This window comes from Aythya ferina (genome assembly GCF_964211825.1).
Source record: "Aythya ferina genome assembly, chromosome: 17".
In the NCBI taxonomy this organism is placed as follows: domain Eukaryota; kingdom Metazoa; phylum Chordata; class Aves; order Anseriformes; family Anatidae; genus Aythya; species Aythya ferina.
In genome coordinates, this window is record NC_140316.1 from 14444013 (window position 1) to 14465283 (window position 21271).

At 43.4% G+C, this 21271-nt stretch overlaps 3 protein-coding genes across 5 annotated transcripts; 2 read left to right on the top strand and 1 right to left on the bottom strand.

Moving 5' to 3' along the window:
- The first annotated feature begins 1128 nt into the window (after positions 1–1128).
- USP30 (ubiquitin specific peptidase 30) lies at positions 1129–12371 on the top strand. 3 transcript variants are annotated; one of them, XM_084491588.1, is made up of 13 exons: positions 1129–1178; positions 1289–1396; positions 2194–2376; positions 3329–3432; positions 4290–4388; positions 5159–5198; positions 5608–5702; positions 6427–6486; positions 7604–7690; positions 8285–8365; positions 9419–9638; positions 10304–10412; positions 11489–12371. In XM_084491588.1, exons 2-13 carry the CDS (start codon positions 1297–1299, stop codon positions 11751–11753), a joined length of 1443 nt encoding a protein of 480 aa, XP_084347714.1. In that variant the 5' UTR covers positions 1129–1178; positions 1289–1296; the 3' UTR covers positions 11754–12371. The 3 variants fall into 3 exon arrangements, with proteins under 3 accessions (XP_084347714.1, XP_084347715.1, XP_084347713.1); XM_084491587.1 differs by having other exon boundaries at positions 1132–1178; positions 5156–5198; XM_084491589.1 differs by lacking the exon at positions 1289–1396 and having other exon boundaries at positions 1129–1288; positions 5156–5198.
- Positions 12372–13551: 1180 nt separating this feature from the next.
- ALKBH2 (alkB homolog 2, alpha-ketoglutarate dependent dioxygenase) lies at positions 13552–16477 on the bottom strand (the record flags this gene model as incomplete). The annotated part of the gene is made up of 3 exons (XM_084539246.1): positions 13552–15768; positions 15874–16072; positions 16243–16477. The coding sequence occupies 3 exons, from the start codon at positions 16475–16477 to the stop codon at positions 15462–15464; spliced, it is 741 nt and encodes a 246-aa protein (XP_084395372.1). The 3' UTR covers positions 13552–15461.
- A 102-nt stretch (positions 16478–16579) lies between these two features.
- On the top strand, positions 16580–21243 carry UNG (uracil DNA glycosylase). The gene is made up of 7 exons (XM_084491592.1): positions 16580–16748; positions 17177–17380; positions 17459–17554; positions 18222–18319; positions 18979–19067; positions 19166–19344; positions 19875–21243. The coding sequence occupies exons 1-7, from the start codon at positions 16659–16661 to the stop codon at positions 20013–20015; spliced, it is 897 nt and encodes a 298-aa protein (XP_084347718.1). The 5' UTR covers positions 16580–16658; the 3' UTR covers positions 20016–21243.
- The last annotated feature ends 28 nt before the right edge of the window (positions 21244–21271 follow it).

The window sequence follows — 21271 nt, forward strand, 5'->3', positions numbered from 1 at the left end:
TTGGAATGAAAGGCAACCAGGCCCATAACAATTAAAAAATGAAAGGCTTTGGTAGATAAAACTGGTCTACCAACACATTCCTGATTTTCAAGATTTGCATTTCCTCTTCAGAAAATAGGTGTTAAAGGAACCGTAGTTCAGTGCTTTGTATTATCTAAGAATCCTGTTCTGTTTCACTGGGTAAAATTCTGTAGATTAGGTCTACAATGGGAGGGGTTCCTGGACTGAAGCTTCCAGAGGGAAGCACTCATCACAAGCCTTGTTCGTAACAGCCTCAGCACAGCTGCCTGATTGTGCCAGGCCAGGATTTATCCACAAAGCTGCCCGTGAATGTGTGTTCACTGAAACTTTTGGTAGCTTCTCCCAGAAGCTTGGTAGAAAATAGCATTTTTTTTTAATAGAGAGAAATGCATTGGATGGAAGCACAATCTTTATTTTCAGAATACAGCAACTATATTATATTATATTATATTATATTATATTGTATTGTATTGTATTGTATTGTATTATTATTATCACTAAATAGGGTCCAATTTCCCAGTAAGTTAAGGGTGTGAGATTTGGTCCTCTCAATTTGATTTGTCCTTCTGTCAATTTATTTATTTGTCCTTCTGTCTATTTTATTTATTTGTCCTTGTCAATTTATTTATTTGTCCTTCTGTCACGGCACAGGTCACACGTGGAACACCACCAGGCACCGGAGGAGCACCGGGCAGGCCCTTGGCTACCCTTGGCCGGCCGGATTCCTTTGCAGGGCGAGCAGCAGCAGCAGCCCCACAGCCGCGCTCAGCAGCTGCCACCTCGAGGTGAGATCCCTCAAGGGCCATCTGCGGCTGCCAGCGCTGCTCGGACGCCAGCACACCCCTTGCTAACAGACCCCCGAATCCCAACAGCTGCTGACACAAGGCGGCAGCGCTGCGGGCCGAGCTGCGGAGCCCAACTCCGACTGAGGGCCAAGCCCGGACCGAACCGGGCCGGACTAGGCCTCGCAGGCCCTCCCGCGGCCTTAGCAACCGTTGCTAGGGGCGGTCCGGTCGCTAAACGGGCCCCCCACAGCACTTCCGGCGCACCCCTCCCGCCGTCCGCCTCCCCCACAGCCCTTGGGGACGGGTTCCGCCGTGGCGGCGGCGGGGGGGATGCGCTGAGGGGGAGCCGCGGGCCGGGGGCGGCTCCGCCAGGTCAGGACCGAGCCCGGCACCGCCACCGGCACCGGGAGGGAGCCGAGGCCTCGTCGTTAGGCCCGGCTCGCCCCGCGGGGCCGCTCCCTGACGCTGTGGTCCCGCTGCAGGTGCGGCGATGAGGAGCTGGGGCGTGCTCGGGGGGCTGGCGGCCGCGCTGGCCGCCGGTGTGTACGTGCTGTGGGGGCCCATCGCCCAGAGGAAGAGGCGCCGGAGAGGTGGGAGCGCGCTGGGTTCGGTTTATCGGCTTCCACATTCCTTGCCGCGGCTGAGGAGACGTTTTTGGCCCTTTTCCTTGTGTTTGGGAACGTAACGCCTTAAGAAATGGGTGTAGAAAAAAGGAATTCTGTTGCTCTAGTAAAATGTTCGCTGTTTAAATTGTTTTTTAAAAAAATTATGACTTATTAGGAGTATGTTTGTATTGCTTCTGTGGTAAGCTCGTTGCCGAACTGCTCCAGGTAAAGGCTTTGATTTTATTTTGTGCTTTTGGATGCAAAATACCTTCTTGTTGCCATCAGTGCAAGGTGAGTGGAAGCCTCTGGCTAAGCGGGGTTGTGCAGAAGCGCCCTGAGCCAGCCCCTGGCGAGATTTTGGCTCAATGTGGTGATCCTGGCCTCCCCAGACCCCACCGAGGCACAGCGGTGACCCCAGGGCTCCCAGCCCTCTATCTGTTGAGATCAAACGTTTACAGCTTTAAATTCCCACTTGTACAGTAATCTGTAGATAATCCTGAAGTTTAGTGTTGTTGATATAAATCTATCCCTATCAGGAAAGTGAATATTTTTCAAACGAAAATTTAGAAAGGCTTTTGGAGTGGTGAAACTCTTGGAGACCACCATGGATATAGCTACAGTATGCTGTCATGTGTATGGGAGTTTTCAGTAGGTGCAGGCACTAAATAAACTGAAATAATGTAATTTTAATGTGATTTCAATACCTAATGGAACACTTGCCAGTAAAAATAGTAAAGTTTGCCTAGGCTTCATGGTGTAAACTCTTACGTATGTATTTGTAGGGCTTGTACCTGGCCTCCTGAACTTAGGGAACACCTGTTTTATGAACTCTTTGCTGCAAGGCTTATCTTCATGTCCGTCTTTCATCAAGTGGCTGGAGGAATTTACAGCACAATACAAGACAGAGCAGAACCAATCCGCCGAGCATCACTACTTGTCACTCACTTTGCTGCATCTCCTCAGAGGTACTTTAATTTTTTCACGTTGTGATAAACTAAGAAAATACTTAGCATAAACACTCTTTGTAAGTCTTATTTCTTAAAGGAAGGAAGGTCAGGTGGTCTCTAATTCCTCTTTTTTTTTTTAATTTCTCCCTATTAACTTTGAACTCACTGACCAAATTCAACCAAATTTCACAGACAGGTAGAGATCTAAGAGATATTTTTGTTCTAAGCCCAAGTAATTTAAGGCCCAACTGCGTGTGTCCCTGAAGCTGTTTGTTTCCATAGCCAACAGCTGAAAGTTTCAGGTCTTGCTCAACTCACCTGGCAATCAAGAAGCAGTGGCTAGTCAAGCAAGCATCCTGCACCCTGCTTAGAAGAAGCCGTTTGCCAGCAGGTTGAACAAACTGAGGTAGAGGGCAGCAGGGGTGCTGAAAATGTGGTTATGGAACCCATTGCACAGGCCTTAATGCATTTGTTGTTCACAGAATATTAATGGTGAAAATGGTGTAAAAATGGTTTCAGTATAAGTAGGAAGATGCTATAACAATTAGATGGGCACTCAGAAATCTGTATACAAGAAAATTAATGCTTTATAATACAGTTTAAGCATTTTTTCTAAACCTACTATTTTGTCAAAAATACAGACTATTAAATGAAATGCATTTTATGTTGGATAAAACGAATCTTTTTAGACAGTGTTAATATTATTTATTCTCTCCGTATCAGTTAGTTGAGGAAACCTTTCATTTTGCATATGTATTAGATGAGGAAAATGTATTCAGTCTGTGACACTGTCAAGTGAGAATGCTAATTAATACATTCTAGTTTGATTGTCATCATCTAACTGTCTTAATCAAGAATAACTTTGTGGTAATCAGTTACGCCTAAGTACCATAAATCCTAAAATGAACAGATCTGTGTTCTAACCATTCTTTGTGGCACCTTCTAACATTTTAAAATGCAATGTCTTTAGCTTTATCCTGTCAAGAGGTACCGGAAGATGATGTCCTGGATGCCAGCTGCTTATTAGAAGTTCTAAGAATTTACAGGTGGCAGATCTCATCATTTGAAGAGCAGGTGATTACAGAATTCAAGCTAGACTGCCTGGAACCCAGCTCAGATAAGGAATAAAAGAAAACTGAAGCTATAGTACTAATAACACTGGGTGTCAAATCTTTGCTGAAGCAAAAAGTTTGCTTTAAATAATGAAGGAAAACAACCCTGTGATTAAGGAATGGTGCTTTCAGTTTGCATATATATTTGTTATGGAAACCATGTCTGCTTCAAAACTCATACTTAATTACGGCAGATTTGGTAAAATGGAGCCAGTAATATTAAAACAGAAGGCACACAGCCCTAACTTCTCTATACTGTAAGGGTCTATGCTAAAGTCCCACCCTGCTTGCAGGGATGAGCTCCACTTCACTAACGTTTCCAAATTCAGTCGCATGTAACATACAAGATTTCTAAGCTTTGTTTTCAGTATTTTCAGCCACTAAGTGAATCAAGCTGGCCAGCGAACCAAATCAATTATCTCATTCACAAAATGCGTTTGTATCCTTCTTTTATGTTTCAGAGCCAAAACAAATAGCACAGATTTCAATGATGCTTTTATTGAAGCCCGAGGAAGCTGGCATTTGTGCATCCATTTTTTTTTCCTCCAAGGATTTCAGTACCTTTTGAATTTATCCAAGGCAGAATATTATTAATAATGTGTGATGTTATGAAGTTCAGCTTCATATAAAACAATTTTTGCCAAAATTGCAGTGGATGTACAAATGACTGCTATTAAGGTGTAATATGGGCTCTAAGCAGTATTTTTTCCTTTAATTGCTTAGTGCAGTGATGTAGTCATGTGAGCATTAGTACTCTTGGTGTGTGTGTGGATTTCTTCTGGTTTTGCTTTCTCTAAATCTTATACCTCTACTTAATAGGATGCTCATGAACTATTTCATGTACTTACCTCCTCGTTGGAAGATGAACGGGATCGTCAGCCACGTGTCACACATTTGTTTGATGTGCATTCACTGGAGGTGACTCCTTTACTGACGTTACTTCATTAACAGCAGAAGTTCCTAAATCTCCTTGGTAGTCTGCCTAGATTCCTGGTCATGTCAAGTATAAAGTGTCTGATTAGAAAATTAAGTTGTTTTCATTTCGTTTACAAACTCTTTACTGCTCTGATAGGAACGAATTAATAGGTCAGGAAGAAAAAAAAAAGAAAAAAGTTTGAAAGCAAATGTATTTGAGTTTATACTGATCCCGCTTTCATGTGGCCTTTTGCATCCCTAAATCCATTGAATGTAGGGATTGAAGTACTAGCGTGCAACAGCAATCCACCTAACCAATTTGTCTTATCTGTAAGACCTGACAGATGAAAGAGGTTTCAGAACTGCAGAATGGATGCTTGTGGAATAATCCATTTGGAGATGACGTTGTAGCTTATCTGGCAATATTAGTGGTCAGCTTTATGCTGACAGAAGATATTTATCTATTTGTCTAAAATATATTTAAAAAAAAAAAGTCTATCAAATCTGTTAAGCTTTTATTTCAGTACTCTCAGGCAGAGAATTCCATAGGTTAGTTGTTCCTTTTATTAGAAGTGTTCTTTTTTGCAATTTAGAAGTTTATTGTGTGCCAGGTTTTTTTTTTTTTGTATTTTTTTTTTCAAATATGGCGACACTTAAATTCATACAATTGTTCTAACAGAAGAAAGGTATATCAGGCATGAAATAAGAACGTATTTAATACTTAAGGTTTCCTGAGGTGGAGTTAATGTATCTTTTATCTTTCCCTGCAGCAGCCAGAAATAATCCAAAAGCAAATAACCTGCAGAACAAGAGGTATGTGTTTGTTTGTTTTTTTTGTCATCCTGAAATACAAATATTAAGTCATAGTATATTCACTCTGTCTGTGTTGGACTGAATTGCATTTCCTCTTCAGCTGTACAGAATTTCCTAGGTTGGAAGAGACCTCAAGGTCATCGAGTCCAACCTCCAACCTAACGCTAACAGCCCTACACTAAACCATATCCCTAAGCTCTACATCTAAACGTCTTTTGAAGACTTCCAGGGATGGTGACTCCACCACTTCCCTGGGCAGCCACTAATACAATACCACTAATTATTTGTCAGTGGGACAGAATGTGTTTTAGAGCAGTTACTTTTGTTGCTGTGAGTCAAGAAGGGAGGATTACAGTGATAAACATGGATGTTTTGAAAATAAAAGGGCAATTTCAATTTTGTGTTTCAGGGTCTCTTCCTCCTATGTCAAATCGCTGGAAGTCTCAGCATCCTTTTCATGGACGGCTGACTAGCAACATGGTTTGCAAACACTGTGAACACCAGGTATAACAAAGTGTGTCTGGTAATATCTATACGTGAAAAAGGATGCCTGAGATTCAGAGTGCATTCTGATGTAAAATCATCATCCCTTGTTTGCAACATAGCAGGTTTAAGCTCAGAGGTTTGTGGGACTGACAGCTTTTACTTTTCCAAGTACTTATGGCATTGGTGATGAACAAGAACATATCGCTAGACATACTGAAGAAAATGAAGTGTGATTCACTTTCTGGGGATAACAGCCAATAAATGTCTTACTACATTTATTATCCGGTATCACAATATCATACCTGAAAATCCACTCACGTGGATTAGGACTAGCTGTTTGTTCAGTATGCAGGATTGAGATTGGAAAACTAGACTGCAATTTAATTTGTGCAGAGTAAGGAAATGAAGAAAATCTAGATTAAAAAAAATACAGAAATTAAATCTCATTCATAGGTCAAACTATAAGAGTACTTTTAGTACTTTTATTTTTCAAAAACTTGCAAATAAATTTAAGTGAGCAGGGGCAGCTTCAGTAGAAACAGGCAGAGCAGAACCTTGTGCACTGCACCGGGTATTTCCTAGTGGGGAACGTGGGTGTTCTTGACCCTATTCCACCAGATACACATGGACAGCAGAAGGTATACATTTGTCTTGTGTGACAGTGTTGTGTGGTTGGTTGGTTTTGTGTTTTTATGGTCTGTTGTAGCCTTTAGCTCATGGGATGTGAAAAATTCTCTTGCAGAGTCCTGTGAGGTATGATACCTTTGACAGTCTCTCACTGAGTATCCCAGCAGCTGTGTGGGTACGTATCTGTTACTGATGATCCAGCTGGTCTGTCTACTGCTGTGGCATCATATCTTTATCTTCACTAGTGTCTTTTTAAGGTGCTGCAGCCTGTGTAAATGAGCAGCTAGAGTTTATTTTATTGTCTTTATAAATTATCCTGTTGGGCTAACACAGTACCTTACCAGGAATGTGTTATGGCAAATTACCAGTTAGTACAACAAGTGTGACTTTGACACCAGTAGTTTTCTCCTGGTGAAGTGTTTGGTCCTTTCGTCGTAATTTGAACAGACCAGATCGTATCCTAAGGGCCGTGTGTTTTTGGCAGCCTCAGAAGGTGACCTTCAAGTGCTCTGTCTCTGCAGCAATAGCACACTATTACCCAATACAGTCTTTTAGATCAAGTGATTTCAACCAGAAATTGTTTTGGTTTCCCTTGGGCTTTGTGAAGAAACTTTAAATGACAAAACACTGTAGATTTCTGGGGCAAAATGTGCAGGACCTTTGTTCTGTAACAGTTTGTTACCTAATGTCTGCTACAGATTTGTCTTTACAGACAAGAAACAACTACTTTCACTCATGGAAACTGACTTCTATCTCCAGAATATGCTCCTGGATAGCTAGAGGATTCAGATTCTGTGACACATTTTTTGCTATTTGTGTTTTATTTTATACCATCATTGAAGATAATGCCATTCGTACTGGCAGCATGTGTACATCCTACAAGGAAGCATAGGAAGGAGTGCCTAAACTCAATGAAATGCTGTATTTCTCCTGTGTAGAGAGACAAAGAGCAAAAAGTGACCCAAGAGGTGCTGGAACTTTGGAGGAAAAATAGCAACAGGCCCAGGAATTTGTGATTTAAAATGCCACAAAAGGAAGCATGCAGGGAGTCAGAGCTGTTGCTTATACCTAGAGGCTGCAATGTTTTCCTTGTGGAATCCAGCTTCAGGAAGAATCCCCACAGTTAGCTGTATTATATGTTTTTTATACTCAGCCAGTTAGTCAGTTTTCTCCAGAAGCAAATCTGCGATTTTATGGTTCTTACGGCAGAGATTATGAAATACTGTCACAGAATTAAATGGCACGCACCCTAAGACTGCTGCAAATAATTTTGGTGTTGATGTTGTTCTAAGGGTCGTCCACTGACGCTGGATCACTGCCTCCATCATTTCATCTCCTCTGAATCTGTGAAGGATGTTGTGTGTGACAACTGCACAAAAGTATGTAGTTTTAATTTATGTAACATTCTAGCTCAATTTGAAGCCTTCTGACTGAGAATTATGGCTTTGGTTTTCTACTCCTTGTTTTGTGACTTCAGGAAAGCCTGCAGCCTGCCTGGGATTTCTTATGATTAAAAGGGAGTTGCTACCTCACTTTTTTTTCTTTTTTAAGCTTTATTTATTAATAATATGACAATTTACAAATGCTTTATTTGGATCTAGATAATACTTGAGATTTTTTTTTTTGTTCTGGTATTTTTAAACAGTACTTTACAGGTGACTGCAGTTTGATAATAGAGATCCAAAATGGTTTGTTTGAAAACTAACAGAAGAGGCAGAGAACACATAAACCTGGAGACAGGGTTTGTTTTCTAAATGCTCATTTCTGCTTAATTTTGTGTTAGAACTGTGATCCATTAGGATAGACCAACAGCTCTTGACAACATTCGTGGAAAATTGTATATGCAATTAATGAACTAAGCATAGCTCTCGACAGAAGTTACTTTTGTCTGCAGTATGCAAAACTGCAGTATTACTATGTGTAACTGGATAGAACAAGTAATCAAATGACTATTTTTTTCCCTTTGATTGCAGATTCAGGCAGAAGGGACTCTGAATGGACAGAGCATAGAAAACCAGAGAACAACATTTGTTAAGCAATTAAAGTTAGGGAAGGTGAGGCAAGCTAACCCTCCAAGTCTGTTTTTTGTTCCTATTAAACAGTATTTTCTTTCTTTGATTTGTTTGCTTCATGTCTGCTTGGTATTTCACTTTAATGTTTAACTTTAAAAAAAAAAAAGTACACCTGTCAAATATTTGTAGTCATTGAGGCCTTGCTTCAGCAAAGCATCGACTCTGTAGGTTAAAGAATGTGAATATTCTTCTTTTATTCAGCAAAGTGTTTAAACATGAGTTTGGCTTAATTGTAGTTCATGTGTCTTGCATTAATTCTTGATTTCCTTGGTAAGTAAAGTGATTCATATATAAGATTTATTTGCGTGGTATTTTGCAAATGCACATTTCAAAGAATTCAAAATGTTCTAAATACAGATGGGTTAAACAATAAAATACAGTGCTAAACAGAAGGTACAATTGTTATTAGAAGCTCTTGTTTCTTCTTGTTTTGTGATCATATAATGCAAAGGACAACAGGGCACTGGCCTAATTAATAGAGCCTTAGGTGTCGTTAATAATAATATGTACTTATTGACAAAGGTTAGTCCTGGCATGACATCGAGTGTCAGATATTTATAACTTCTTGACTTTTTTCTGCCATGTACTCTTACTGTGCAAAGCTATTACTTACTGTGTGTTAGCAAATGTCTTACTGCAACAAATTGCAGTCCTCATTTCTACCTCACAGATCTGCAAGCTAAATGATATGCACTTTTTAGGAACAAGAACATATTTTTATTGATTTTTATTTTTTTTTCTTCTGCCATTTGGAGAAAATGATTAACCTGAGCTGTCCTACTGCCTAGTGAACAGTAATGGCATCATTAGAAATCTCAGAATTTGTGAGTTTTTATTGTGACTCACGGATACTACTGCAATAAGTTTAATGCAGACAGAGTAGATGAATGCATAGACAACAGTTCATTGATTTATTTTTTTTTCCCCTTATTCATTAGACTTACCCATTCCATTAGTGTGCTTTTAACTTTAACAGCTGTTTCTCTTAATTTAAAATGTATTTCGGCTTTCCTTTTGTATGGAACTTGGCTGAAGCTCCCTCAGTGTTTATGTATCCATCTGCAAAGACTGAGCTGGTCAAACCAAGGCACACCCCTGAAACGTCATGAACATGTTCAGTTCAATGAGTTTCTGATCATGGACATCTACAAATATCACGTTCCTGTTCATAAACCAAACCAGAACGATCTGAATCAGACAAACTCTGAAGAGACAAAGCCTGGAACAAAGGATGGGATAGCAGTAAAACCTTCAGGTATTTATTTTGAAAGTAAAATAAGTCAGGTCTTTCTTCATTTCAGTGATAAAACATCTGATCTGCAGAATGTCATTCTAAGAGCAGAATCTTTACTTAAACTGTGCAAAGAGGATGGGTAAAAATCTGTTTCCCAGCAAGTAATAAGATAGCTTGTTCCAGGCTTAAAGTTCAGTTTAAATTATTTAATTTGATTCTACTGGATATTAAAAAACATAGAAACAAATAAAAGCCATATAGTGAAGAACTTATATGTTTTAGATCCAAAGGACTGATTAACGTTGCCCTCAGGAAGTCCTAGCGATTAGCTTGTTAGTGATCTCTTCTGAGGCTTCAGAAATGGCACAGAAGGAATGCTTGGAATTGCGGCTTCTTAGAAAACAACTGGAAAATCTAGCTGTAGTAAATCTACAACTTAGGCAACTTGAGTTTTTTTTTACTTATTTGGGATTTTGTACACATGGCCATTTTCACATGTGTCATATCCAAGGGCAGTGGCAGTTATTTTTATATTATACTCCTCTCATTGCTAAAGGATTGTGCTAATGTAGCGAATCAAGCAAAATACTTTCACAGTACTTCACAATACTTTTTAGATACAGTAGAAACAGAAGCAGTTATTAGCAATCTTAATTTAAATTACTGGATGTCTACTTTTTTTGCAGATGCAGAACAGACACATGGTACTAAATCGCTCATTATGAATGGTGCCTGCTCCACTTCGTTTTTAATGTCCTCGGGAACTTTTCCACTCGCTGCATTCCCTGAATGCAGGTAAGTGAGAAATGTGTACCCTGTTTGTATTTCTATCTGTGCAAATTATGTTTTCTTCTGTCTTTAGCAGAAAGCTCTGTAGTCATGGAATTTAACATCTATTCTAGCTCCTGTGCAGAATTTTTTTGCTCTTCTCTTGGCTGATTTTTAGTGGTTGCCTTTGGCTTCATTTCTCTGCTACTATAAAAGAGAGTATAGCATCTTACAAGCAAAATTCAATCTCCTTTCTATGATTGATGATGCAGCAGTCATTTTTTTGAATACTCATATTCTTACTGTTTTTCTACTACCCCTTCCTTTTACTTTTTTTTTATAATTATTGTAAGAAAATCTTAGAACTCTTACAGATTTTTCTTTACAATTATATTGTAAAGTTCAATTTAAGTTGCATCTGCAATGATTCTACTTTGTAAATCCAGTCTTGATGCTTCTGCTGATAATGTGTTTTCTTGGCCTTTGAGAAGGTTCACTTGTTTTCTTGTCTGCGACCAATGATAATTCTATAATATTTCTTCTGTATCTCATTGCTTATTATTCCCATGGGGAGCACAATTCCTGCAATCTCTGTAGGAACAGTAGCCTGGAAGCATTTTGTGCCAAACATCTGTTCTGAAGACAGTTGTACATGTAGAGCAAGTCCTTGAAAGTACACCCATTGTCATCTGTGGATTACCTGACACAACTTTACTTCTTTTCAGTTTAAAACAACATCTTTCTAGAATAACTTTTCTGTTCAGTCAGTGCTGTAAGAACTAAACGCTGGCATGTTGGTACGTCTGATGGAAAACATTGCTGAAAAATTACATCAGTTACACTGTGCAAAACGTAGTAGCCCTCTGGTGCATTAAACATTTAAACCAAGTGGTTTGGTTCTCTCAGCAGAATAAGGCAGCACTGCAGAGAAGGTTTAGTATACTGAAAAGTAATTGCAAAGCAGCACATCTCTTACAGAGATATTTATTTGTTCCAAAAAGAAATTGCAACTGAAGAGAAAGGAAGAGAGAGCTTCGTTAGGTACATGTGTGATCCACAAGGTCTGGTGACCCTTTCTTTCCTTTTTCTCATTTTTCCTCCAGTTCCCCTGTATACCTTTACCGTCTGATGGCAGTCGTAGTTCACCACGGAGACATGCATTCTGGACACTTTGTGACTTACCGCCGCTCTCCGCCTTCTTCAAAGAGCCCGCTGTCTGTCAGCAATCAGTGGTTATGGATTTCAGATGACACAGTTCGCAAAGCCAGTTTGCAGGAAGTCCTTTCTTCCAGTGCTTACTTGCTTTTTTACGAGCGTGTGCACTCGAAGGTACAGCACCAGCGTTTGGAGCTGAGGGCTGAAGAATGATTGAGAACTGAAGGAGGACAAAAACTGCCAAAATTCCTCTGAGATCCTCGTTGCACCTCCTGTCTGTTATGCAAATAATCCACCACAGGCCCTTTAACTTTCCCCTCCCTCTATGGCAACGGCTGGCTCCTGTGGGAGTTGTTTTGTACCAAAATGATGCTACCCAAAGTTGGTCTGCTAACGTTGTGCAGTCCAAAACGTATTTGTATTACAGAAGCATTTGTTCTGTTAGGTAGTAATTTTGTCAACATCACAGCTCTAAAGCAGACATTTCAAGCAGACTTCCCAGGGCCATATTCCCTATCCTGACACGTAAATTTTCAAAGGGAGATGCTTTTAATCCGATACATTTCACTGCAGACATTTCTGAACAAGGGAGCCCCAGAAGCAGCTGATGGGAAGCTACTGTTATCAAAGGCAATGACTTGAGAAACAAAGTGCCTTGAGCTCATTTGAACAGTTAGGTTACCATTGTCTGAGTCCACTGCTTGTCAGTTGTGTTCTGATAAATGTCTCAAGATGATGGGATGAATTATGAACAAACAAGATTTCTTTTGATATCACAGCTAATGAATAAAACAAGGCATCTCTACGTAATGTGCACAATCCAAAAACCTATTTCCCTCTTCACTGTTTTCCTAAGATTTCAGTTCTTTATACATCACAGAAATACTTTTACTGATTCAAACTGCAGTTTCCTTTTTCCAGGAGAAAAGATCGATTTCTTTTATCAATTAAGAGTTGACGCCCTGATTTGTTGCCCTGTATCTTTGCTCTATAGGTGAAATTAAGAGACGGAAGCTTTTGTTAGCAATCAGTATTGTAATTTCCTTGGTCATTATGAAACTGTGAATACTGTTGCTTGTAGTATGGACTACAACTTTTAATGCCGTTACTTTGAGGCTGCTGTAATTGGTGTTCTAGATGCGCCCTTCCTATTTTAATGTTGCAAACCATCATTTCCCATCAACCATTCAGATACAAGTAGTCAGGCTTGCAGCTGAGCATTAGGGCTTATGCTGGTTGTGACTGTGAGCCAAGATATATAGCAGCCCAAGCATCCTCGTTAGAGTGTCTGCAAATGAATCAGGACTGGTGGGAGCTTGTCTGGTAAAGTAGTCTGGAAAGGCTGTCACTGCGTTAGATGTGCAGGTCTCCATACACGGAGAGACCTGCAAAGTACATGGAAGTTGTACTTTGCTGCTCTAGATTGATGTGTTTAAAAAAAATAATCCCAAACAAAGCAGGAAAGGGAGAAGCAAAAGCTACTTTTGACTTTTTAAATTATTGGGAGTGAATTAAGTAGGCTGTTTTTAGCTCTTTTCTATCCTTGTTGCTTGGAGGAAAAAGACTTAATTTCTCAGACTAGGTTTTTCAGTATATAGCAGCAACTAAGTTTCCAACTGGTAACAACTGTCTTAGTAGTTTAAGACAACTTTCTACTTCCTATATTGGTATCACTACATGAAACTCACAGGCATTTAAGTTCCCTAATGGGAGGCTCAAAACCAGCTAAAATAGGAGTGGTAATAGATGTAAGTGAACAAATATTTACTACAGTCACATTGTTGCAGAGTGTGGATCACAACTCCTCCTCCAGGTAATGTTCATAGTATGTAAAATGCTCTAGGTCTACAAACTAATTAGAAGGAGCCTCCCTTCTTAGGCTAGGGCATCAACAGTAGCATGGTTTTAACTTCTCTTTTTTAAGTTAAGGAAAAAAATAATACTAAAAAAAGGATGCAAAATGCCAAAAATGTCGTGAACTAAGATCTAACAGACTTGGGGAAGCGAGGAGGGGAGAGACCCCTCTGTTCTGAGCAGCACAGGTGTGTGGTAGGAATTCTGTAAAGCAGAGCTGGGGGTCACCTAAGGGAAAACATCCTGCAAAGCTCCAGCAGGTCTTCAATTTGTACCTCAACCATTTCCACTGCCAATAGCATATATTCTGCATTATCTGTTCCTAGTAGGGTCTGTTTAAGGGTTTTAAACTCTGAATTTTATGTTCATTTGAACAGGTCATTTGGTTAGAAAGCAGCAATGCTGGAGGTGAGTCAGAAGATACGCACAACAGATGAACAGTCTTAAACTCATCAGCGTGGCATAAAAAACAGCAACATAAAGCCACGCAGTGCTGCAAACTTGCACCTTTAATGTCTTTTTTTTTGCAAAAAGCTGCTTTCAGGGACTAGTTTGAGTATGGGAGCATAGTTGCTGTGTGACATTAATAAACTGCTCGCTTTCACTCAGCTGCAGACCTACTCTGAAAGCTTCCTCGAGGGCTTTAGAGATGAGTCAGCAATTTGTTCTGAATAGTTTGCATTTGTTCTGGTTTTCACTGTTGGGGAGCAGTAGGCAGTCTTGACGGAGCTCTCTGAGGAAGGTGGCAAGGGTCGGTGCCTCAATCCTGGTCCTGTGCTGTGCTGGATACTCTCAGCCAACTGGGAGAATCGAAGACCTCTGCTGAAGTTTCCCACCCAGCCTTCACCTTTCAAAGTCAGCGGGCTCTGTGCAGGCACATGAGGATCATCCAATATTATTATTATTTGTTGATCACAAGTTTTCATGGTGGAAAAGGTGTGAAGGAAATGTAGGTTACAAAACATCAGATAAGGCCCTCCAGGTGACATCTTTGTGTTTGGATTCTTCTTGTTTTATTTTGTGTATTATTTAAAAATGTATGATATTAGAGTCAAACCACTGCACTGCTGTTTGAAGTTGCGTTTTCACTTCAGGGTATTTTTGTAACTGTACAGTAGCAATAAATGAACAAACTTAATAGAAAAAGCAGCTGTCTGCAGGTGGTAATTTCTTGAAACAGCCCAAGCTCTAAGCCAGACCGCATACAGTGTATCTGACAGAAGCAGCACTTCACATTTTCTGGGTAAGATGCATTCCCACAGCTTTCCACACTAAATATTCCACTTCCTGGTAGTGGGGATTATCCATTCCAAACTGTCTAATCTGTGTTAATTCCATAGCCCTCCCAGACCTACTGCTGAAGGCTGCAGCCCAGTGCAATTCACGTGTTTACAGCCTGGTTACACAGGGACCAGTTCCCTTTCTGGCTCAGGACCTCGTGCATCCTCCAGTCCTCTCCCACCACGCTGCTGCCCAAAAGAACTCAGTCTCCCATGCAAGCACATGAGGCAAAGCAACAGAGGAATCGATGCAGACAGGTCATGGTGACTGTAAAACATATTGCACTCACTTTATTCATATCTTAGCAATCCTCCTTTCACGCTGGTCCCACTTGTATTTTATTTTAAAAAACAAACTGTAGCTCACTGACAGAATATAAAGTGTCAGGCAATGAATCCTATCAATTTACAGGCTCACTCTGAATGATTACACCTTGCACTCTATAGAATTTACAAACTTTCACCCCTATCTCAATGATACAGAATATTTCAATCTTTCTGAGCAAGGGCATAGATTAAGATCAGATGAGAACAAACTTCCTCAAGGGTATTACTCATTAAAGGTACGTGTCAGCAGGACTACAGCAACAGTGTACTGACAAAGTATTCTTGGTCCTGCAGATTAATAGTTGCAGTATTTATTAGTAAATTACCAGGAATACTATCCACTCGTCTGGTTTAATGCTTTGGATTGTCAAAGACTTTGAGGCAGAAACTGGCAGCCATGCCGGGGAAGAAAACCTTAATTTTTGGAGTCTAAAGACCGGGTGCTTGATCACTGAATATCTCACTTGTCTATAGCCATCACTTTCCGAAATGTCAGGTTGATTCTGGGGCTAAGCACCCTCTTTCGGACGGGCAGGCTGTGGTACCAGTACACGTTGGTGGGGTACTTCATCAGCAGCAGGCTGCCGTGGGCTAGCTGCAGCGTGACGGGCTCGATGCGGCGCTTGGCGTTTTTCCCTCGGGACTCACAGTGCCTGAAAACGAAATCCCTGCAGGCCCCGAAGGACACAGACGCGATGGGGCTGCGTGGAACCAGCTCCTTCTCGTCATCTCGGTGTTCACCTATGTGGTCCAGACCGTCTTTGTATCTGTAAGTGCAATAATTAGTTCTTCTCCCAGTTCCATAAAACGAACGCCAAGCAATTTTTCAGTGAACTATTGGCACGGTTGATGCAGTTGGACATCTGACGTACCTGTTAATGAGCACAAAATTAAAGTTGTGCCCCGTGACCGAGGCAACGCGCTCCCTGATGTGGTCGAGAACCGGGATCCAGGGCTCGGGAGAAAAGGTGACCCCTGAGTACGTGTACCTCAGCTCGGGGTCTCCGTACACCGCCTGCCTCCTGGGAATGCTGTGCCACTTGCCGAAGACGTGCAGCTTTGTCCGCTCGTCTGCTCAAACGAGAGGCAAAGGGGTCAGGGCGAGCTCCGCACCCCTCTCCCGGGGACTGCCACCACCCTGGGGTGCCACCACCCTGAATTCCCAGGTCCTGCATGCAGCAGCTGTTAGCTACCCCCTTGTCTTTCTCCTCCCCGCTCGGGGAAGGCTCCGGGGCTCTCACCGGGCAGGTACCGCACCTCCCTCTCCAGCCTCCGCAGGACGCTGTCTGCCTCGGCGGGGCCGAACAGCAGCCGGTACTCGCAGCTCAGGCCCTGCCCGCGGATCTGGCGGCAGGGGGGCGGCGGCAGCACGGGCACGACCCCCCCGTCCCTGTCCCTGTCCCTGTCCCTGTCCCCGTCCCCATCCCCGTCCCCCTCCGCCTCCAGCCTCGCCCTCTTCCCGCACGCCCCCGCCATCGCTGCCCCGCGCTGCGGATGCGCGCGCGCGCGCTCGGAGCCCCGCCCCCCTCGGCTCGCCCCGCCCCCTGCCCCGCCCCCGCGTCCGGTTTTGGCGCCAAATCGCCAAATTCCCCAGCCCACGCGGGTCCTGCTGCTGCTGTTGCTGCTGCTCGCTGCTCGGGGGGGCTCCGCCGCAGCCATGATCGGGCAGCGCACGCTGCTCTCCTTCTTCGGCACCGCGCCCGCCAGGAAGCGCAGCCGCTCCCCGGAGCCGGGCGGGGATGAGGAGGTGATGGGGAGAGGGATGCGGGGAGCTGGGGAGGGCGTGGGCACCGGTGTCCCGGGGAGATGCGGGGCTCCAGGGTTCCGGTCCCGTCCCCACGCCGCGCTGCTGCCCCGCTAAAGGAGCCCGCGCGGCGGGTGGGACGTGGGCTTCGCGGGTATCCTCGCGGCGTGGTTGCTAGGTAGATTTGCCCCGCGCCGCTGCTGCTGGCCAATAGGAAGGAGCGGATAGTGCCCGCGGCCAATAGGAAAATTAGAGCGCGCGGGGGGGCGGGGCGAGGCGCTGTTTTGCCGCGAAAAAGCCGCGTGGGGCGCGGGGCCGCCCTAAGCGGGGCGGAGCGGGGCGCGGAACGGCTCGGGCTCGGGATGGCGCCCGGGCTGCTCGGGCCGAGGCTGGGCCCGCTCTGCAGCCGCCTCTTGGCTCGTTATTTCCAGGCCGGTGCCGCCACCAAGAAGGCGAAGGCCGAAGGGAGCGAGGCGGGCGCGGCCTCGCCGCTGAGCCCCGAGCAGCTGGAGCGGATCCGCAGGAACAAGGAGGCGGCGCTGCAGCGGCTGGCAGACCGCAACGTGCCGCCGGGCTTCGGGGAGAGCTGGCGGAGGCAGCTGGCCAAGGAGTTTTCCAAGCCCTACTTCATGGAGGTGAGCATCGGGCTGGTCCCGGTTCCTGTCCCGGTTCCCTGCCCCCGGTCCCTGCTGATCTTCCTGCTCTGCCCGCAGCTGATGGCCTTCGTGGCGGAGGAGAGGAAGCGGCACACCGTGTACCCGCCCCCGGAGCAGGTCTTCACCTGGACGCAGATGTGCGACATCAGGGATGTGAGTGGGGCTGCGGGGGTGCCAGTCTCTAGGGGGGGGTACGGGCACGGTTGTGGGGTCCTGGGGGCTGCCCCGCTGTGGGTGCTGCTGGCGCATGGCACCCATGGGTCCCGCTCTGTTGGTCTCCTCCCACACCCAAGTTCGTTTTTGGTGTTTTGTTACTGGCTGTGGGCTTTCCCTTAGAATTGCAGTGGGACTTTTGACCTTATTTTTAGTGTTACCAGCATAATGAGGTGCCTGTTCTCACATCTTGTACCTCTTGCTTTTTCCTGCTATCTTAATGAACTGTAATTAAAAAATATGTGTAGCTGTCTTAGGTAATCCCCTTGGCAATGTGCTGTGTTTGTAATAGTGGATATCACTGTGAATGTGTTGTAAAATTCAAATCTAAGGAAACTTCCTTGGAAAATACCCTCATAGCGTTGTGGAATTTTGAAAGCTTTGGTCCTTTGTACTCAAAGTATTTCCACAATCTTGACAGAAAAACTGCAGTGAGGTTAGACTTAGGTAGGGGCTGTGTTCCTTAACTTGTGTGTAGTGAGGTGTGTCAGTTCTTTGGGTTTTTGTCTGCATGTTTGTTTTAGGATAGAGCTTGCTTGTAAGCTTTTTTTCCTCTTTTGGTGATCATGCTGATTGCAAATCAGTTATAATGAAGCTCTGCTTTCAGGTGAAGGTTGTAATCTTGGGACAAGATCCGTATCATGGACCTAATCAAGCTCATGGGCTCTGTTTCAGTGTCCAGAAACCTGTTCCACCTCCGCCCAGGTATGGCAGTACTCAATTTGCAGGAGTACTTTTATTTACAAATTATTTCATTCTGTTACTCATGGCTGCGAGTCAGATCATTGACAGGGGATGTGTCACAGCTGCTGAAACTTGAGTTGTGCATTGCCTAGAAGAAAGATCATTTTGAAAATGTGCATAATTCTCTGGATATGGTATTCTGAAGAACATGCTTAGACCTAAATTTACACCTGTGGTGCTGAGGCCTTCTCCTAAAGCATCTAGCCAGGCACACAAAGAGGCTTTGTTGCCCAGCTGCTACAAAGGCTGCGTTATCTTAAATGATTAAATTAAGATCAATAATCTCATTGTTCAGTGTAAGAACAGTAAGTGGTGCTGTCTGCTCTTATCTTTAAAGGTGCCCTTCCAAGTGCACAGGTGTGTCTTAGATGTTGGCTGTGAATTTATGACACTTGCATGCTGCTGGAAGCGCTTGCAAGGTTGGGGCTTGCTTGATAACTGGTAGGAAAGGCAAAGATCTGATTTTCCCATGAGGAGTAATAGTAACTTAGGTAGAAATTGAATAAAGATTCTAAGGTATCTTATCTTACAAGTTTTGCTGAATATCTAAATACCAGATCATTAGTTTGCCTCAGAAGCATGATTTAAAATCCCTTTTTTTCTTCCCTTCCTGCCCTCAGTTTAGAAAATATTTACAAGGAGCTGTCTAATGATATTGAAGACTTCACTCACCCCGGTCATGGAGATCTAACAGGGTGGGCCAAGCAAGGTAAATTAACTGAGATCATAGGAACAGCTCCAGTTATTCCCCATTTCTCAGGGGAAGCAGGAACCAGCAGTTAACGTGGCTTTTTGTTTGTGTGCTAGGCGTGCTCCTGCTCAATGCTGTCCTCACGGTGCGAGCTCACCAGGCCACCTCCCACAAGGAGAAGGGCTGGGAGCAGTTCACAGATGTGGTGGTGTCCTGGCTGAACAAGAACCTGGATGGCGTTGTCTTCATGCTCTGGGGAGCCTACGCGCAGAAGAAAGGCAGCTCTATTGACAGGGTACAGATTATTCCTGTTTCTCTTCAGGCTTTTTATTTTTTTTGTCAGTTGAATGGTGGACACTAGAGGGCAGTTTCCTTACAGAGTTGAGTTTTTCTCCCTGCTTGAACTCTGCTGTCAAGCTTAATTGCTTTTTTGTTCTAGCTTGGTCTTTGCCAGAATTAAGCAACAAAAGTGGAGCAAGTGTAACCTCTTGTTGTGAGAAGAGTTTCCAGTTGATGACCCAGACAGGGTATTTCTAGGAAGGGGCTTGTGAATAAGTGTAAAACTTGTTTGGATTACAGCAACTGAAAAATGGGCTGGGTGTTATTGTTTCTGCTCACAGCCACTCCTCCTGCCTCTGCTCAGTGGGATAAAAGTTTCTGCCTTCATGGCTGGGATTTTGGGCCTTCCTTCCTTGGTCTGATGACCGAGGAAATGTGCAGAGGAAATTACATCTGCTTGCTAGGAAGTGGAGCAGCCAGCCTCATCCAGGGAGCTAAAACTGTGCAGATCTAATGATTTATTTTTTTTCCTTTTACCTTTCACAGAAGCGCCACCACGTCCTGCAGACGGTTCATCCTTCGCCTCTCTCTGTGAACAGGGGCTTTTTTGGCTGTCGGCATTTCTCTAAGACAAACGAATTGCTGAAGAAATCTGGCAAGAAGCCCATTGACTGGAGAGCGCTCTGAGCTGCGAGCATGAGCTGTGGGGTCTGGTGGTCAGAAACAGCCCCTGTTCCAAGGGTTGTCTCGTTTCTGTAGAACTTCTGCTGACCTGAGATTATTCTCCTGATGTTGTGCAAGGAACAGAAGACCTGACTCTCAGATCTTCTGTTTTAAGAGCAAATTTGAATGTTATGTGGACTGTTTGACTACTCCTTGAACAGATTTCAGCCTGGTTTGAAACAAAAACAGTTTCATGTTAAGTTGTGTTTGTTATGATGGGAAAATGTTTGCTTGTGAAGGGATGTAAATTGTTACAGGTTAAGCTGTTCAGCTTTTGTAACTAATGCCTTGCCTTACCTCCTCCTCCTTAGCATTTTGCTGTGCAAATCTGGATTTCTTTTTTTAGAGCCACTCTGATTCCCCTTGTGGGAGAGGACTTTTTTTTTCCCCTTTTTTGCTACAGATGCAAGATTTATTAGAAACACAAGTTCTTGGGACTGTTAATACACTGTCAGAGGCTTCACTCACTGTGTCTGTCCTCAAGGTTTCAGGGCTAACCTGCCCAGCAGCCAAGGGCAGCCTGTGACCAACACTCCGGTCATGTTCTGAGCTTTTTGTTCCCAAAGGAAACATGCCCTTTGAAGGGGGAACTAAGGGTTTTTTTTAGACTCTGTTCTGTGTTAATCACTTGGATGACAGGTAAGCTGTGATGATGATGAACCCTGGGGTGATCCTGTATGGAGTATACCACTGCAGCTAGGTCACTGGATATCCTGTAAAATCAGAACATAAGATATGAAAGTGGTCTCAAAAAAAAAAAAAGCTCCTGTACTCCCTCCTGAGTGGGGGTTTTCCTGCAGATCTCCCTGTCGGATGACTGACTTCAACAAATCTTGTCCATCAAGATTTGCCAGTTGATGGGCTGAAGGTTTCAGATCTTTTAAGATCTTAATACAGAGATAGTTTTGTGCTTTGCCTTCACAGAAGTAAAACAAGGTTTTTAGCCACTGTAGAAAATAACTCATTGTCACTCCAGGCAGAAGATGAGGACTTGTTGCTTCTGGGTTTCCAGTTTATCTTTGACTTCATACTTTGTTTTAATGGAAGTGCCTTGTTCTGTACTCATGTTTTTATAAAATGCCCTTGCAAACCTTTTGTATTTACTCTGGAAGGTAACACTAGTCAAGTTTTCAAGTGTGTTGAGGTTTGTTTGTTTTCCAGACTGTTTTTTAAATAAAAACCTCTTGGTTTACATTGTGCTGTGGTCTGGTATGGTTAGA

Excerpts from the sequence above, each read along its gene's own strand:
- USP30 (XM_084491587.1), top strand. The coding sequence starts at position 1,297 with ATGAGGAGCTGGGGCGTGCTCGGGGGGCTGGCGGCCGCGCTGGCCGCC. Across the intron at positions 1,397-2,193 it reads GAGGAAGAGGCGCCGGAGAG|GGCTTGTACCTGGCCTCCTG; the intron begins GTGGGAGCGCGC and ends ATGTATTTGTAG. Across the intron at positions 5,703-6,426 it reads GCAAACACTGTGAACACCAG|AGTCCTGTGAGGTATGATAC; the intron begins GTATAACAAAGT and ends ATTCTCTTGCAG.
- UNG (XM_084491592.1), top strand. The coding sequence starts at position 16,659 with ATGATCGGGCAGCGCACGCTGCTCTCCTTCTTCGGCACCGCGCCCGCC. Across the intron at positions 18,320-18,978 it reads CCTGTTCCACCTCCGCCCAG|TTTAGAAAATATTTACAAGG; the intron begins GTATGGCAGTAC and ends TCCTGCCCTCAG. Across the intron at positions 19,345-19,874 it reads AAGGCAGCTCTATTGACAGG|AAGCGCCACCACGTCCTGCA; the intron begins GTACAGATTATT and ends TACCTTTCACAG.